Source organism: Artemia sp. Qi Xiang Cuo, chromosome 1 (genome assembly GCF_049724085.1).
Source record: "Artemia sp. Qi Xiang Cuo chromosome 1, ASM4972408v1, whole genome shotgun sequence".
Lineage (NCBI taxonomy): Eukaryota > Metazoa > Arthropoda > Branchiopoda > Anostraca > Artemiidae > Artemia > Artemia sp. Qi Xiang Cuo.
This window is the reverse complement of record NC_142794.1, coordinates 82107322-82125879: the sequence shown is the minus strand read 5'-3', so window position 1 is coordinate 82125879 and position 18558 is coordinate 82107322. Positions and strand designations below refer to the sequence as shown.

The window sequence follows — 18558 nt, the reverse complement described above, 5'->3', positions numbered from 1 at the left end:
TTTCTCAAACTTTATCTGATCATAGGTGCGCACACCTAAAATTAGGAAAGAGGATGCACGTCCGAAGAAAATGCTAAAGGTGCTGGGACAGGGGGAATTCGGATGCCCCCCTTTTTGGAAATTTGTTCTGCTTCCCAAACCAATCTCTTTTAAGTAAATGGAGGAAAAAATAGCAGTTAATCATGTTTTTAAGACATTTATCATAACCTTGTATTGCTAATTCAATACCCAGAATGTTTTTCCCTACTTCAACCACTTTAGGGCTATAAAAGCACTACCCTCAAAATAGAAGCAAGCTGCTTACGCAGAGAAGACGCTTTGAGATAAGATATTTTATTAACCGAAATAGCTAACGTTAGTGCATGAGCGTCATATTTACTGTTAAATCAATTCTATAACAGTCAGTTCGTACAATCAATGCTACAATACTCACAGTGAAATCCATGAAATAAGCTACATCAAATACTTCATAAAGTGTTATCAATCAAATGACGGGTTAGACAAGAGGCAAATTATTTGCGATGTCTTCCATTAGTACAAGCTGGGTAAATCATGCAATTTGCCCACTATTATCCTATAAGTATTTTTATTTGAATGAACTAGCTGATATAGCAGAGGGGACACTTGACAAACCTTTATCAAACAGTTCGTGGTAACGAACTGCAAGTAAGGAGCGGCCCAGCCCAAAAGTAATCGAAACTCTAAAAAACGGAATTTTGACAAAAATAGATACATCAAAAGAAGAGGATTTTTCTGCTGATTTGAAATATATAAGTTTCATCAAGGGCTGTTCCCTCCTCAACGCCCCGCTCTTTATGTTAAAGTTTTTTTTTGTTTTATAAAGCAGAGTTGTGAGAAAGAGTCAAATTTTAGCGTAAAAAGCGGGGCGTTGAGCAGGGCACAACCCCTTTCATATCCGGGATAATTTCTGTTCGTTTTTAGTTTTAATGCCGCTCCTTACTTTAAGTTTAAAAAAAACTTGTTTTTTTTTATTTAATGAATAATAAAAGGTCACGGGCTCGGACATACGATTTCAGTTAAAACTGGAATCGAACATCTATAATTTAGCGTCAACCGGCAGTTAGAATATGCTGCAGCTTCTGAGTTGGTCTAAGAACACGTCTAGCGAGTAAATTCCCTTTGCCCTGTTTCAGAGGTAACGCTATAGCATTGCCTATAGTAAAGGCCGTGAGGCTTCAATGTTAAGAGTCAAAAGTGATTGGTGGGTAACTAGCCCCCCCCCCCCTCACGCCCTTTTTTCCAAATGTATCCGATCAAATTTTTAAGATATTCATATTGTCCGTAATAGTCCAAAAAGCAAATAACTCTAACTAAGAGGGCTTACAAATCCCCACGGCCCCTAGAGCAAGGGTTGTAACTTATGCAAGTTGCCAATTGTTAACATATAAGGTTTATATGGAAGGTGTGGTCATATAAACTTTGTAGGGAGCTCATTCGATTGGAAATTGAAAGTTTTCGTTCCTTTTTTAAGAGTCCAAAGTGATCAAAGGGCAACTATCCCCCCTCCCCTCCCCGTCCTTTTTTCCCAAATGTATCCGGTCAAAATTTTGAGATAGTCATTTTGTTCAAAATAGACCAAAAGCAAAATATCTATGTCTCTGGGTTTGAACCCCCTCCCCCTCCAGCCCCCAAGGTAAGGGTCGTAAGCTATGCAAGCTGCATTTTGTTAATATATAAGGTTTTTATGGAAAGGATGGTCATATAAACTTTAATTGGAAATCGAAAGTTTTAGTGCCCTTGTTAAGTGTTAAAATTGATCCAAAAGCAACCAGCCCCCCTCCTGATCCCCCGTGCTTTTTTTTTCCCCAAATGCGTCAGATCAAAGTTTTGAGATATACTTTTGTTCAAAATGTGTAACTATGCCTCCTAGGGTTGACACACCTCCCCCTAGTCTCAAGGCAAGGGCTATAAATCATTCAATTTGCCCATTATTAACATAGAAGGGTTTTTATTTGAAAAGAGGGCATGTAACGGATACGATTTTCAAAGGCTCAGTAGAAACACTTTAACGTCGTCATTGAACCTTCACGACACATAAACCTGCAAGAAAAAACGGATGAAATTTCATTGGATCTGCAAAAACGAATCAGTGTGAACCGAGGGTAAATGGTTATACCATAAATGGTTTAAAGAATTTGATTAAAATTCTCTTTCGTTTCAGTCAATTTTTCAAACAATTTTAGTTGCTAATGTTTAATGTACCACTTACAGTATTGATAGTTCCGAAAATATTATGTATTTCTGGATGAATTGGAACAAAGAAAATTTGCTGGAGTGTGGATATTGTTTTGAAACTATCAGGCTGGAGGACTGCAAAGAATCTGATTGAGACTTTTCTGTCGGCTTCATATGCGGATATTCCAAGCTTTTGTTAAACTTTGTTAGACCATAGTTCCGATAAAACATACTTGTATGCAATTATTCAATTTATGCATATTTGGCGGAGTCGACGAAAGAAAGGTAGTATAGGTCTCAGAATAGAAAATTGTTATTAACCACAAGTAAAGCAAGATTTCTTGCTATTGAATATTGAAATGATATTTGAATTTTGCGTAGTTGAATGTCGCTTTCCAAATAATCAGAAATTTTTGATTGCAGTTATTTATCGTAGTCTGTCATCTAGCCTGATTGAATTTAAAAGGAATTCTGTACTTTTTTTATTAACTAGCAAGTCTTACTAGTTCCTTCTGAACCATGGTTGACTAGTCCGAAGCTGCGCCAAAAACCGGCAGTTTACCACCGAAAACAATCTAGCAACCCATCTCGGCAAACGCTATGGCGTGTTGGTACTCTGCCATCATCGTCGGCGAAGGGGAACACTTGGTATTTCTGGGGCCGAATTGCTTTTTGAGATAATTTGATGAACTAAGACACAATCAAATGGAAAAGTAAACTATTTAATGGTACATATGGAAATTTTGGATTCCCACAAAAAATTTTTGAATTTACTCGTCAACCAACGATTTTTTATTATCTTTCACTTGTTCATCTAGTCTTTGGTACGCTTATCCATTTCGACACACTCAATCCCCAATAATTTTTAAAACTATCTATTTTCCAAAATTCTTTTGCCCAGGTTTCAAATACTGGCCAATGAACCTTGTAACCAGGCTGACCAGTTTGTTTGGATTCAGATTTAAAGATTCTTAGGACCATACATTGCAACTAATTGAGAAACTAACGATATTTATCAGAAGTTGTCTATTAAAGTATGACGAAGAACATGAGGGACATTCAAAAAAAACATTTAATCCTCAAGATCTGCGAAAAGATTTCCCAGGGAATGAACATAGAAGATAAGAACTATTTTATTAATTAGACACAGCTAGCCGAGGCTCATTCAGGCTAGCCTTTTAAACATGTTTTCTTGGCTTCTAGAATTTGATTTGGCCATTATACTACTACGACTAACACTTCACTGCAGCAGTAAGCCGCCTGAGTCGAATACTGCTACGCAAGCTCCTTGTCTTTCCAAAGCCTCCCTCTTTGCACCCTCCCAAGAAGCTCTCATTACCTTTAAATCTTTCTATACATCTTCCTTCCCTAGTGGGGGACGACATACTTTTTGTTTGGCCCTGGACGGTTGGATGACAAGGACGATCTTTGGCAATCTGTCATACTTAATCCGCTGAACGGGTCCTAACCATTTCAGCCTTTCTCTCCTTATTGCGCTCGAGAGTAATATTGAACCTCGTTTTTCGTATACCTTGCTATTTGAGATTCGTTCAGTCAGACGGTTACCCAAAACAAACAGTAGGCAATCTTTTGTAAACATCTAGCAAATCCTCCTCCGTTTTTCGGAGTGCCCACGCTTCAGAACCATACTCCACCACTGTCATCACAGTAGCTTCCCATATTTTATTCTTGGTTTACAGGCTTATCTTTCTATTCTTCCAATCTTTTTTCAATTATGGAAAAACACCATGGGCCTGACTATTCTACTTTTATCATTTTCGCTGCACCCACCGTCTTTACCAATAATACAACCTAGGTAAGTGAAGCCGTCTACTTGATCAATCTTCTCATTACCCAACATTGCCTCGTCACCTTCACTTATTCCTAGTCTTAGCGTCTTAGTCTTCTTCCTTTTTATTTTCAAACTTATTCTTGCACCCTGAACTCACAAACCCTCTAAAAGTTTATTCATTTCACTGTAATTTTCTATGTAGGATGCTTAAATCATCAGCATATACTAAGTCCAGGTAAGTTTTACTTCCCCATTTGATTGCGTGTTCTCCCATTGCCTTTTCTGCGCTCCTTAACGCAAAACCCATTAAAATAATTCATATAAATGGGGATAGAAGACACCCCTGCATAAGTCCTCATTGACTTATGTGTATTTATCTGGTGTATTAACCACTTTGACTTATGTGTATGTGTATTCGCGCTTATGTGTATTAACCACTTTTGTGTATTTATCTGGGATAATATACAAGGATAGGACTTTTGCTGAAGCTCTTCTATTAGCTGAATCAAACGCTTGCTCTTAATCTATGCAGCTGAGGACTCATAGGTGCCCATATGAGGGGCACCAGCCCCCCCCCTGGCTGAATGATGCTGCCTTTTATTTTTGTTTTGAGATTTCTATTATACAGCTTTGGAAGTGCCGATTAGACCAGCTAAGTCCCTCCCCCCTAAAATTCAGCGAATGGGCGCCAATGTGAGGACTAAAGGACTTTGATGACACAGGCACTTCTCAATTATTAATCTAAGAGTGAAAATTTCGTCGACGTATCTTCTCCCCTTCCTAAAACTTCACTGTTATTTTCTTAACACCACATCTCTAAGTCTGAAATGTACCATCATACCAATTAAATTGCTTCCCACTGAGACAAAGCTAATGCCTTTATAATTACCCCACTCACTCATATCACCTTTCTTCATAGTCCCCCGGAAGGTAATTAGCCTTTCTAAAGTTAAGCTTTATATAAGCCCTAGACACTACTGGATGGTGACCATGCTTTTAATATTAATAACATTATTCCTATATATTCCACCGTCTTATATCGATCGTGCCAGTCATCTGTTTGCAATAGCATAATCTATAAGTTCAGCTGTATTACCATCATTATAATTATTATTATTATTATTCATTTATTGCTCGTCAAAAAAATTACAACAGACGGAGTATTCACTAAAGTTAAAAAAAAAGGACACAACTACACATCGAAAATTCAAATACATGACAAAAAAACTCTTCGCTACATACATTACATTAATACGAACAAACTCTCACGAACAAATTGACGACCATGGGTGAAGAAAATTTCTTTGAAAACAGGATAAATATTTATTAATACTAATATTTCGGTCCGCAAGGTTATACATATGGATAATGTTACGGTTTCTTGTCCAAGGAGGCAAATGCAAAAGATTCTTGGCAAATCTGAAGAATATTGATCGTAGGTGCTTTTTATCTGTAACTGTAAAAAGTTTCCAGAAAAGAGCAATGTAGAGCAGATGTGGGAGGGCTATGGCGTTGTAGATGGATGCTAGAAGATGACGGCTGAAGCGTAGTTTGCTTTTTACTATTTTTGCGTAATCCTATATTCACACAGATCACGGATCTGTGGAAAACTGCTGCGGATTGTGTTTTGCGGTGGAACATATGCGTCTCTTGCCACTCATCCTTGCGTTTTCGGCAAGACTCATGCGTTGAAAAAATCCAACGCGTGCGGTTAAAACGCTTGCGAATTGCGGTAGAAGAGAACAAGGATGCAATTAAAAGGCTGATTTTAGCTGTTAAATTCCATCAAACAATATATGACAAAAGTCATCCTGATTATAAAAGATCAAATTTAATTCAGAGGGCTTGGGAGGAGATCCCGAGAGAGAAGAATTTGCAAGGTAGATGTGGTGAACAGTACATTGAACTTTTTTAACAGAAAGCTATCCACCAAAGTATGACTAAAGCACAAAATCCACTGAAAGAAATAGGGGAGATATCTGTTTTATCATTCTGTGTTCCCACCCTTTTTTTGACATATGCAACTGTTGGTCATTTGGTAATTTTGCTCCAAATGGTTTGGTAATTTTGCTCTAATAGCCCAGCCTAGGCTATGTAGGTCTAGACTATGAATTGTAGCTGGGCCACAGTCTTAGGGAAGATGTAATCTTCTATGTCAGGGATCAAGTGGGGCAAACTTGTTAAAAAACAAAGTGAATTTTGTGACTCAGATGTAGAAAAAGTGACCAACTGCAGAGTTCTGGTGAATCTGGAATGTAGGACCATAATGAAATAGCTAGGAAATGCAACTTTTGATGTGAACAGTCTGTGGTTTCACCGTTGTGGCGATGTGGTGCGGAATACGCACCGCATTGCTTTTTCCGCAACGCACCTGTCTGTGTGAACATCAGGTAAGAAATATTAATTTTATGCTCAACGTAAGACATCAGCAAACGGCATGTTTCCGATAGATAAGCCAATTGGAAGGCCCAGGTATGTAATGTTGCCTGTGGGTTTGATAAGAGAACCGTCCAGATTTAGGAGAGAACCAGAGGGAATAAACCAATTGAAAAGAGCAATTTGGTTCTCTCAGATTTGAAAAAACAGTCCAATTTTGCCATGTTCATCTTTGATGATTTTGAAGTTCTGCTCAATGTGCTGGATTGTACGGCTAAGATTTAAGATCTCATCAGCATAACAAATAAGAGACACATCGATTCCCCCAAGAATGCAAAAAGTAAGACATTATGCCTGAGTGTCCAGGATACCATTATTGAACTGGTTGGACAAGTGATAGCTTCCAGTCTAGTCTCTTTTTTAATGGGGATTGGGTGTTTAGGAATCACAGGCATATTCGAGGGATTCAAAGAGTTTTGCTTGACACGAGAATTAGGGCAATTTTACTCGGATTTATGAAGAGCCGACTGCAGGGGTAAACTGGATGGGAGCTTTAAACGTACTCTAATATTTATACATAGATCCCTGATAACACGGACAACTAAATGGTTAGCACCTCAATTTGCCATATGAAGAAGCGTGGAAGAATGAATTAAGGAGCCGAACGCATGTTTAACGTCATGTCCGGCGAGGATCAGACTTTCCAGATGATTCAGCGTCAGCAAGAACAGTAAACACTATTGTAAGGGCATGGGAACAACCAGGATTAGCCTGAAAACTGAACTGATATGGAGGAACGTAAAATTTCAGTCTTAGCTCATCAATTAAAAGGAGCTCGAAAAGTCTATTGAGCGTAGTAGAGATAGAGACCGTGATGGGACGGAAGGAGGAACATTGTGACTCAGATTTTCATCCAGGAACTTGGGTGCCAATACGGATTTTCTTAAGAGGAACTACCCTTTTTTCAGCGAACAAATGTGCATGGCAGATATCTGCAGAATAGATATTAAGAGTTGTTCTAACTTCATTAGTGTCTTTAATGGAAGATTTTTGCAGAAGATGAAATGTAACCCGGATCTCGTTAAGAATGCTATCAGAAGTTTTAATGTACTACGATGCGTCGATTTTTTACCAATCATGACAAGTATACCACTTAAGCTTGTAACACTTATAAACCTGTAACACTTGAACTTGAGAAATTTCTCGTCTAAAACTAAAAGCAGTTGAAAGATGGGGTGAAACTTGAAATTTTGAAAAAAAATATCTCAAAACAGAGTATATCAAGATTATACGACATAACATGGTCAAGGTTAGATGTGCATGTTAAAGTTCTGAAATAGAAAGTGAACATCCATTTATCTACTTAGCTGCCCTGCTATCGGTTTGTGCGTTGCCAGGGCATTTCATGCTGTAACAGCAGTGACCAGACACTCTACATGTAATGGAGAACATGTTTGTTATTGAAAGGCAGCGTGGTCTTTGCAGCTATTTAAATACTCTATTGGTTATAACTAAATTGTCATACCTGCCAAATTGCAGCAGTATGTCTAATAAAAATACCATATTTCTACCTGGAACCCTGTCTATTTGTTCCAGTAGCTGTGAATAAAATTCATATGGATCACTACTATATCCATCAGTCGGTTTTACAGGGGCATACACTATTATTACTTATACCCTGCACTTTATAGTCATAAGATGAGCAGCTAATATTCTATCATTAATACCTTCCCCACCTAAACAAAACTTAGCAAATTTATTATTTGTCATAAGCCCCACTCCCTGCCTATGCAACCCATCCTTCCTGCTTGAGCAAATAAATTTTATATCCCTAGATTCATATTTCTATCGCTAAGATGTGAGTTTCAGTTAATAAGCCCAGTTCGAAGCATCTGATTTATCTGTCAGAAAGTTGATATGATAGTTGTTTTTTAACGTTTTATCATTCCAAGTAGCAATTTTCATGTTATTTAAGTCTTTGAAATTTTTATGACTTCAGGAAAATCAATGATCCCAGAACCAGTGCGGGGTTAATATATTTTCTCAAGTCTGTACGAAGCGCTTAAGTCAGCTTAGAACCAGATAGCAAGAGTTTCGCGGGACCTCTAGCTGAATGGAGGCTTTTTGTAATCCTAGGTCAATGTCTTTTATTAATCCCGCACAGACATTCCCAAGCCTATTACGTCTGACTCATTATACATTCATGTCTACAAATATAATGCTACTGTAGGGAAGCAAGCCATAATAGATAACTAAGCTAGGAACAGTGGCGGATCGAGATACCACCAGATGGCTAATTTGATAGTATATATATATATATATATATATATATATATATATATATATATATATATATATATATATATATACAAATCTTTAAATTAGCAAACCAGCCAACCAGTATTTTAAGCCTAGGAGTCCAGCTGGACATAAGGAAACATATTAAGAAAACAATTTTTCTCCATAATATGCAAAATAATCCTAGTAAACACATTTTGCAGGGGGATAGCCATTATCTTCAGTTCTTTCCTTGTTTTTCCAGTTTTTCTAAGAAATTCATGAATTTCTTAGGACCTATATATTTACAGAATATATACCCCCACCCCCTTAATGTGCAAATATATAACTAGAATTGCATCCTCAATCTAAATATAACATCCATCTGCATCAAAAATGAACTTTATTCTCATAATAGCCATATGGTGGATGTCCGTGGCTGATCCAAGGGGCGAGGGGGTGCCCCCCTAACATAGTTTAAAGTAGTATAATTTACTTATATAACGCAAGTTTGGGTTAATTAAACTCGTTCCTAACGCAAGTTTATCGGATCAACTTATTTTGCCCCTCCCCCCTCCTAAAAAGATACTGGATCCGCCCCTGGCTAGGAAGAGGTATTTCAGCCAAAAAAAACCCACCAAACCCAGAAGGACTATCCATTAGTCAGAATCATGCAAAATTACTAAGTCATTTACTTGGCTATCATCTCTTTGAAAGGTGTCACTTTTCAGCGTCTCGGCACCACTCTTCAGTGTCACCCTTCAACAATGTTACCAGCCGCAGTTTCGCTTAAGAAAACTCGTTAAAGGTTCACCGTTTTTCCAAAATGAGACTATACAAGCAGTATTTTCCTGTCGGGGAGATGGGTGGATAAAGGAAATTATGATGGAAAGGAAACTCCAAACCATCTCACAGCGCCAATGTCTTACACAGCCTTTCCTTCCTAGAGAACCTATCCATTTCTATTATTGTTTAGGCTGTTCAATTATCTCATGTCAGTTTTCACACTTCAACAGCTTCAATAAACCACTTCAAGCACCGCAAAGTGTGATCTTTTTTGCGATTTTGATACATCCGCTGTATGTTGGCTGGTTTGCATTAAAAAAATCGTATCAGTGTGAACCAAGGGCTATAGCACAATGGGTCCTTAAAAATACAGCTGCCATCTATAATAAGGACAAAAATTAGTTTTCAAACAATGAAAAACATGCCTTCATTTATTGCTCTTCATATTGGTTCATTTTTCCAATTATTCCAGTAGACTGCTTAGTCGCTATCGACGTTTGACTTGTGTTCTATTATAAGTTTACATATTTCACAGTGTTAGAGGATCTAGAGCTTAAAAATTGCATTATAAGAGGGGCTTTTTGATAAAGTTATAAATAAGGAGTTTAATTGTCTAGAAAATTAATTGGTTTTGATGAATTAAACTTTCTGAAATGTTTTCAGAGTGTAAACTATATCCCAGGAATGTCTTTAGAATAAGCTTAAATGGGTCTGCAATGTCTGACCTTAATAGTCATTTATATTGAGGACCAAATATTGCCATTTAGTCTACTTTATAAAGAAAGCAGGGGACTCCACCCTTTGACTATTGGAAATTATTAGTTTATAAGCTTATATAGAATGGTGCTATCCAATCTCTTTATAATTAAAAACATTTTAGTCATCTAGTTGGAAAATTTGGCATAGGCCTATCTGTACATGGACGTAGGCAGTATATTGTCTAGGGGGGGGCAGTTGATAGTGTGATGGAGTTTTATCAACCGGTTTTTCCAAACCATCTGCTTTTTCAGCCATATCTAATGTAAATTTGAAGGTCTAGGGGGGGGGGTAGCTGCCCCCCTTGCCCCTCCCCCTCCCTACTCCCATGTTTCTGTATAGTAAAAATTTAAATTTGCCAACTAGTTGACTAATAACTTCTCTCCAGCAAAAATTAATTTTTCCAACTAGTTGACTAATGACTTCTCTGCAGCAACACTTAAATTTGCCAACTAGTTGCCAATAAATGTTTAACTAGTTGACAATAACTTCTCCCCAGCAAAACTTAATTTTGCCAACTAGCTGGAAAGAAACATTGCCCCAAAAAACAACTCATTTTCCAACTAGTTGACTAATAATAGTTAGAATTTATTCTGAATTTCATAAAATATGTTAATAATATAGTTTTTTTTCAAATTTAATTATCACTATTGTTACAGGATACCACCAGATGGCTAATTTGACAGTGTATATATATATACAAGTCTTTGAATTAGCCAACCAACCAATCAGTATTTTAAGCCAAGGAGTCCAGCTGGACATAGGGAAACATATTAAGAAAACAATTCCTACTCCATAATATGCAGAATAATCCTAGTTGACACATTTTGCAGGGGGAGAGCTTTTATCTTCACTTCTTTCCTTGTTTTTTTTTAAGTTTTTCAAAGAAATTCATGGATTTTCTAGAACCTATATATTCACATTATATATACCCCCCCCCCCCTAATGTGCAAATATACAACTAAAATTGCATCCTCAATCTAAATATAACATCCATTTGCATCACAAATGACATTTACTCCCATATTAGCCATGTGGTGGATGTCACTATTGTGTTACAGCTTCTGTCTCTCTCCCTCTTAATGGGAGATATATTTTGAGTTATATATTGGGCTTTGAAGCCAGGAATTTTTTGTTTTAATTCCCAGGATAATTAGTCTTATGCCTGGTCCTAAAAGTGAGATTAATTTTTCAAAGCTTGGAGGGTTATTCCTCCTGTCTGTTTAAGGAAAATGGATGCATATTTGAAGTTTTGTTCATTTCTATCTTGCATTTAATGGACATAAATTGTGTGTGTTCCTTCATCAAGCCTCTGGAACGATCTGAGCGAAACAACAGTGAGTTCACCATCCATTGACAGTTTCAAAGCCAATCTCGATAAGGAATGGGAAACCAAACTATGGCTCACGCAATGGGATGAAGCTGATGTCCCGCGCCCCTATCATCACTAACTGGCGTACACTGGACTCGTCCATATCGCTAGCAAGTGCAATTTAAGGTAATTTAAGGTAATTTATCTATCTGTTTCTTTTCTGGAAGAATATTTTTGTCTCATTTTTAGAATTTTTAATTGATTTTTCCAACTAGTTGACTAGTAACTTCTCCCCAGCAAAACTTAATTTTTCCAACTAGTTGACTAATAACTTCTCCCCAGCAAAACTTTATTTTTCCAACTAGTTGACTAATAACTTCTCCCCAGCAACACTTAATTTTGCCAACTAGTTGACAAAAAACATTGCCCCAGAAAACAATTTATTTTCCAACTAGTTGACTAGCAACTTTTCCCCAAAAATACTTTCTTTATCCAACTAGCTAGAAACAAAATTACCCTATAAACACTTTTGTTAGTCATCTATTTGGCAAGTAACTTTTCTTGAGAATAATTTCTTAGCTAACGACATGACATAAAGAGAAGACAAAGAGCATACTATTCCTGGTCCAACAAAAATTGGCAGTATGTGCTCTTAACAAATGGGCTACAGCTAAGGTAAATCAAACAAACTGAATTCAGGACTAAATATTCTTGAAGCCACATAACTAAAAGTTGTCTCCTTCTATAAGTGTGCTTTCCAATCTTAGGCAACACTCTGCAAGATAGTCTTACCCCAGGTTAACAGAGATGCAATTTCATTTAAAAATGCACATTTTTGTGGAACCTGCCAAGTTCTATTCATTGTCTGATGCCCATTTCTGCAGCTGTCCTTATATATATATATATATATATATATATATATATATATATATATATATATATATATATATATATATATATATATATATATATATATATATATATATTTATTTATATAATATATATATATAATATATATATATATATATATATATATATATATATATATATATATATATATATATATATATATATATATATTCACTTATAGAAGGAGAAGACTTAGTTCTGTGGCTTCAACACTATTTACTCCTGAATTCTGTTTGCTTGATTTACCTTAGATGTAGCACATTTGTTAAAAGCACATACCGCCAATTTTTGTTGGACCAAGAATAGTAAGGTTTTGTTTTCTCTTTACGTCATGTCATTAGCTAAGAAATTATTCTGAGGAAAAGTTACTTGCCAAATAGATAGCTAACAAAAGTGTTTATAGGGTAAGTTTGTTTCTAGCTAGTTGGATAAAGAAAGTATTGCTTGGGAAAAGCTGCTAGTCAACTAGTTGGAAAATAAATTGTTTTCTGGGGCAATGTTTGTTTTTAGCTAGTTGGCAAAATTAAGTGTTGCTGGGGAGAAGTTATTAGTCAACTAGTTGGAAAAATAAAGTTTTGCTGGGGAGAAGTTACTAGTCAACTAGTTGGAAAATGAATCATCTTCTGGGGCAATGTTTCTTTCCAGCTAGTTGGCAAAATTAAGTTTTGCTGGGGAGAAGTTATTAGTCAACTAGTTGGAAAAATTAAGTTTTTCTGGGGAGAAAAGTTATTAGTCAACTAGTTGGAAAAATATAATTTTGTTGGGGAGAAATTATTAGTCAACTTGTTAGAAAAGGAATGTTTTGTTAGGGTAACATTTATTTTCAACTAGTTAGCAAATTTAAGTATTACTGCAAGATAAGTTATTCGCCAACTAGTTGGAAAAATTAATTCAAAATTCTGAAAATAAGATAGTAATAATCATCCAGAAAAGAAACAAAGACAAATAAATGAAGGAACATATACAATTTATATCCATTAAATGTAAGATAGAAATGAACAGAAATTCAAATATGCATCTATTTTCCTTAAACAGGCAGGATGAATAACCCTCTAAGCTTTGCAAAATTAATCTCACTTTTAGGACCAGGTATAAGACTAATTATCCTGGGAATTAAAACAAAAAATCCCTGGCTTCAAAGCCCAATATATAACTCAAAATATATCTCCCATTAAGAGGGAGAGATGGAAGTTGTAACACAATAGTGATAATTAAATTTGAAAAAACCCTATATTATTAACATATATGCTATTCAGAATAAATTCTAACTATTATTAGTCAACTAGTTCGAAAATAAATTGTTTTCTGGGGCAATGTTTGTTTCAGCTAGTTGGCAAAATTAAGTTTTGCTGGGGAGAAGTTATTAGTCAACTAGTAGGAAAAAATTAAGTTTTGCTGGGGAGAAGTTATTAGTCAACTAGTTGGAAAATGAAAGTTTTGCTGGGGCAACATTTATTGTCAACTAGTTGCCAAATTTAGATTTTTCCTATACAGATAGACCAAATTTTCCAACTAGATGACTAAAATGTTTTTAATTATAAGGAGATTGGATAGTACCATTCTATATAAGCTTATAAACTAATTTTTTCCAATAGTCAAAGAGGGGATATCCAGAAAGCAGCAGGCCTATAGATTCAACTGTAAGTCAATGTTATTTTTGTCTCATTAAGTAGCCAGAACATTAAGACCAGAATATAATTTGGTAAAATTCTAGTTAGCTAGGTACCTTTTGCTGTCTTAGAAGTGGGTTAGGTTAAGAAAATTAAATTTTGAGGGATGGATCTATAAACTAAAGTACTGTATAGGTAAGTTTCTAGGTGGTGCAATAATTTGATTAAAGTGAAAACATCTTTTGATGCCCTTTTTTATGCTCTTTCATAATTCAATAATGCTCCTGGGGCCCGAAAGGTTTTTCATTTTTGTAACCACACAAAGAAGTTATAACCTAACCTGCAAAATAGCTGATTTTCAATTCAAACTGTTTTCTTACTTTTTCAATTTTGCAAATGCCATTAACAAAAGTAACACTGTATTCTGCAATTCAAAACTTTGCTGTCAACAATTCAGGGTATATATTTGCATATTAGGCAGGTGGGAGGGGGGGGGGTAAAGTTCATGGTAAACTTGCAATGGGCCATAATATTTAGCTAGGATGAAAGTGAAAACATCATTTGATGCTTTTTTATGCTCTTTCATAATTTGTATAAAATACATTTGGGGCCCATTTAAGGGCTCAAGAAGTAATTAGCCCCAGAAGCAGTTATCAAATTATGAAAGAGCATAAAAAAGACATCAAATGGTGTTTTCACTTTCATCCTAGCTAAATTATTGCTCCACCTAGAAATTTACCAAAGCATATCCTGGGAAGTTATTTGGAAGTACCTACCTCTACTCCTCCTCCCTCTAGTGGGCACTGACCTTTGATGGCCTTTAAAAATATTTGTGTTGTAAAAGTGAAAGCTTGCAAAATAGATATTCCACTACTACTAGCCTACAACTAACAACTCACTGCAGCATCAAGCCGCCTGAGGGCAATGCGGCTATACACGTTTCTCTTCCATCCCAATCAATTCAAAGCCTCCCTCTTTAAACCCTCCCAGCAAGTTTTCATTTCCTTTAAATGAAAAATTTTATTTCCATTTAAAGGTGGGGGGATCTGGGGTGATCCCCCTACCCCAGACAAGGACAACCTGCTTTCCATTTAGCCCTAGATTGTTGGTCAAAAAGGACAATACTTAGCAATCTGTCATCCTTCATCTGCAGAATGTGCCCAAGCCATCTCAACCTTTCTTTCATTATAGCCCTAGAAAGCAGGGCTGAACAACATTTTTTTACAGCCTTCTGTTTGAAATACAGTCAGTCAGCCAGGTACCCAGAAAAATCCATAGGTAGGATTTGTGTTTTCCATCTCTGGAAAACATCTAGCAAATCTCCATCCTGGATGTGCCTTGATTGCTCTACTAAAACCAACTCCTTTTCCAGGTCTTTCTGTACCCTGTTCTGGCTTCTCTTTGAATGCCTTGTACCCCAGTTGAAAGAAAAAGAATGTTTAGCATCATAAGTGACCTAAGCAGTCCTACTCCTTTTCCTGACTCTCCACACAGCCAGCTCTCTTTTTTAACAGAAAAATCAAACGTGCCTCATGAAGCTGGGCCTAATTCAGTCGGTCCTAGAATTTCCCTTGCCCCACCCCAACACCAATTTTTGAAGTTCTTCCCAAAGGCTCAATGCACATATCATGCCAAACCACTGAATGCAGCAATGATAAATATGTTCAAACAGACAACATTACAGCAACCCCTCCTTACAACCAGATTTTACAAAAATATTCACTTTAAAAGAGAACTCAACCAATGTGTTAATGGTTATTAAAGATTTTTTGTCAGTTTATGGAAGTGATTTGAGAGGTCAATCTACAAATAATTCCATCCCAAATGAGATAAGTAACACTTTAGACTTAGACTCTCATCATCAAAAAAGTGCATTGTCCCCAAACTCAATAAATATTAATGAAGGAAGCAGAGGATTAAGTCACTCAACTTTAGCCACTACAAGTGATAAAAATATAAGTTCAGAAATTGTACCTGACCTCGATCTCACCTCTATTCAACCCAATTATAATCCTGACCTTGAGAACTCAATTTCAGATGCCTGTATTTGTTTTAAAAGAACAGAAGTGAATCATCCTAATAATAAAAACTTCCCTGCTAATATTTGCAAATGTGCTAATATAATTTTGGCAGTTTTTACCTGTGCTCCTATATACCCTAGTATCTTGTATTGATCCTGCCAGTCTTTGGTTTACTATAACATAATCAATAAGGTTTGTTGTCTTAGCATCACATGAATACTATGTCAACTTATGGGCCATTTTATGACCAAACACTGTATTGGTTATTACTAGATTGTTATACCTACAACATTGCAAAAGTCTGTAGCCATTATTGTTTTCTTTTCCTACATCAAATTTACCTAGGCAAGGATACCATCTATCCCTATTTCTACCAACATGGGTATTAAAATCTCCTGGTAAAAACACCATATTTCTACCTGGGACCCTGTCTATTTACTCCTGTAGCTGTAAGTTAAGTTCATCTGAGTCTCTAGTATCTCTGTCAGTCAGTTCTACAGGGGCATATATTACTATAACTGATACCCTGAACATTTTAGTCATAAAATGAGCAATTAGTATTCTATTCTTAATACCTTCCCTGCCTAAATGATACTTAGCAGCTTCCTTATTCATCATGAGCCCTTCTCTCAGTCTGTGTACCCCATCCTTCCTGCCTGAGTAAACAAATTCTATATCACCTAACTTCATGCTTCCTACCCCTGGGATATGAGTTTCTGAAACTCCTAATCAGTCCAGTTCGAATCACCTGAATTTGTCAATCAAAATGTCAATACAATAGTCGTTTTTTAACGTTGTAACATTCCAAGTTCCAATTTTCATGTTCTTTAAATCATTGAAATTATTTTGGCCTTAGGAAAAGCAATGATCCCAGATACTGGTGCAAGATGGGGATCAACATATCTTCTCGAGTCTACACTGAAGTGCTTAAGCTGACTTAGAACCAGACAGCAAGAAGTCCCTGGGACCTCCTGTATGAATGGAGGCTTTGTGCAATCCTGGGCCCATCTTGGTCACATCATGGTTTTCAGCACTAGGTGATGCTCTTCTATCAACAAGAGTTGAAATCCTGCACAGACAGTCTCAAGCTTAAATGAAATACAAGAAAAGTATTTTCAGCTTCACAACTTTGTTCAATCCCAATATATAAGGTTTGAAAGATCTGCAAATACATTTCCTAAATTTAGAAAACCCCATTGGTATGGCTTAAAACTCTACTCAAATATCAGGAATTGCATTTTCAAAACTAAAACCAGAGGGAAAAAATGGAATCTGAAAAATTAAGGTGTAATGTTGTCTTGTCAAAGTTCCAATAGGCATCAAAATTCCAATACCTGTCAAGTAGGCAAATTTCTAAGACTCAGAAGTCAGAAGAGGGTTGACATAGTAGCTTGGCAATAGCATCCCAAAGTATGTTTTTGGCCCTGGGCTGTTTACTAAAAGTTTCATTTCCTAACCTAATCCCTTTCCAAGATAGCAAAAAGTAACTAAACTAGAATTTTACCCAATAGGTTATTGCTAAGACTTTCAGGAATGAATATCAGTATACATATTAAACTGTCAATCCACATTTATTTGTTTTGTTCAGTAATGTTGGGTATGATGGTGATTTTTTTTTTTTCAATACTACAGGATGTGGAAACAAACATTTAAAAATAAGGATTGTTTTCAGTAAAATGTTTTGCTCATATTTTTGTCCTGAGTTTGACTTGGCTATTTATTGTAATTTCTGTTTGTTTTGGGTTTCATTTATCTATTGATGGTGATTTATGGTAGTTTTACAATTGGAAAATTATTTGACTTTATTTCTGCTCATCTTTTTGTAAATGCATCTCTTTACTTTTCTATGAATAACTTCATTTATTGAAAGTTTTTTATTAATATGAATATAGAATAAAGCATTTGGTATGAGGCCTAAGGAGCAAAAGCTCCCATCATATTGCAGAGATAATTGTGTTTTTCTATCACTATACTTTATTTCAAAAACACAAACATACTGAATTGGCTCTTTTTCTCAAAGCAATGCTGTGCAAAACTTAAATTTTAAATCAAAGAGTAGACTTTCAGGGGACAGTAGCCCTCCTAAAATTTAGGGTAACCCAGGGCATGCTATAAAAACAAACAGAAATCAAATAAAATAGTTAAGTAAATAGTGATATTAAAACTTATAACAAACGAAATACACACTGTACATCAGGGGGCTGCCACTCTCCTTGACCTCTTGCTCTTTAGACAAAAGTTTGATTTTTTGTCTAGATCCTTTAAGAATGGCTGCTAAAACACAAGGGCTGATTAATTGGAGTAAGCAGGTTTTTTAAGCACTATAAAATTTAGCATAATGTCCATAGGGTTAAAAACAGGGCAGCCAGCTCTATATAAAGGTGGCTGGGGCAGTCACTCCTTTACCTTTATTTGAAAGAACTTGGTTTTTTTAAATTGAAGCTATATATTGAAAACAAGCATAAATAGTAGAATACTTTTGACCTTTTGCTTTCTCTTAAATGGAAATATTTTAGTTTGAGT

At 36.0% G+C, this 18558-nt stretch overlaps 1 protein-coding gene across 2 annotated transcripts in view; it reads left to right on the top strand.

Annotated features, from left to right (window-relative positions):
- The first annotated feature begins 9801 nt into the window (after nt 1-9801).
- The window catches only part of LOC148956803 (threonine aspartase 1-like), a 34855-nt gene continuing 26098 nt past the window's right edge, over nt 9802-18558 (top strand). The window contains exon 1 of one of the 2 annotated variants that reach the window (XM_089087371.1): nt 9802-9876. In XM_089087371.1, the coding sequence (XP_088943497.1) occupies nt 9840-9876 (37 nt within the window). In that variant the 5' untranslated portion in view covers nt 9802-9839. The remainder of the gene's footprint in view (nt 9877-18558) is intronic. The other variant, XM_089087379.1, reaches the window with a different exon arrangement.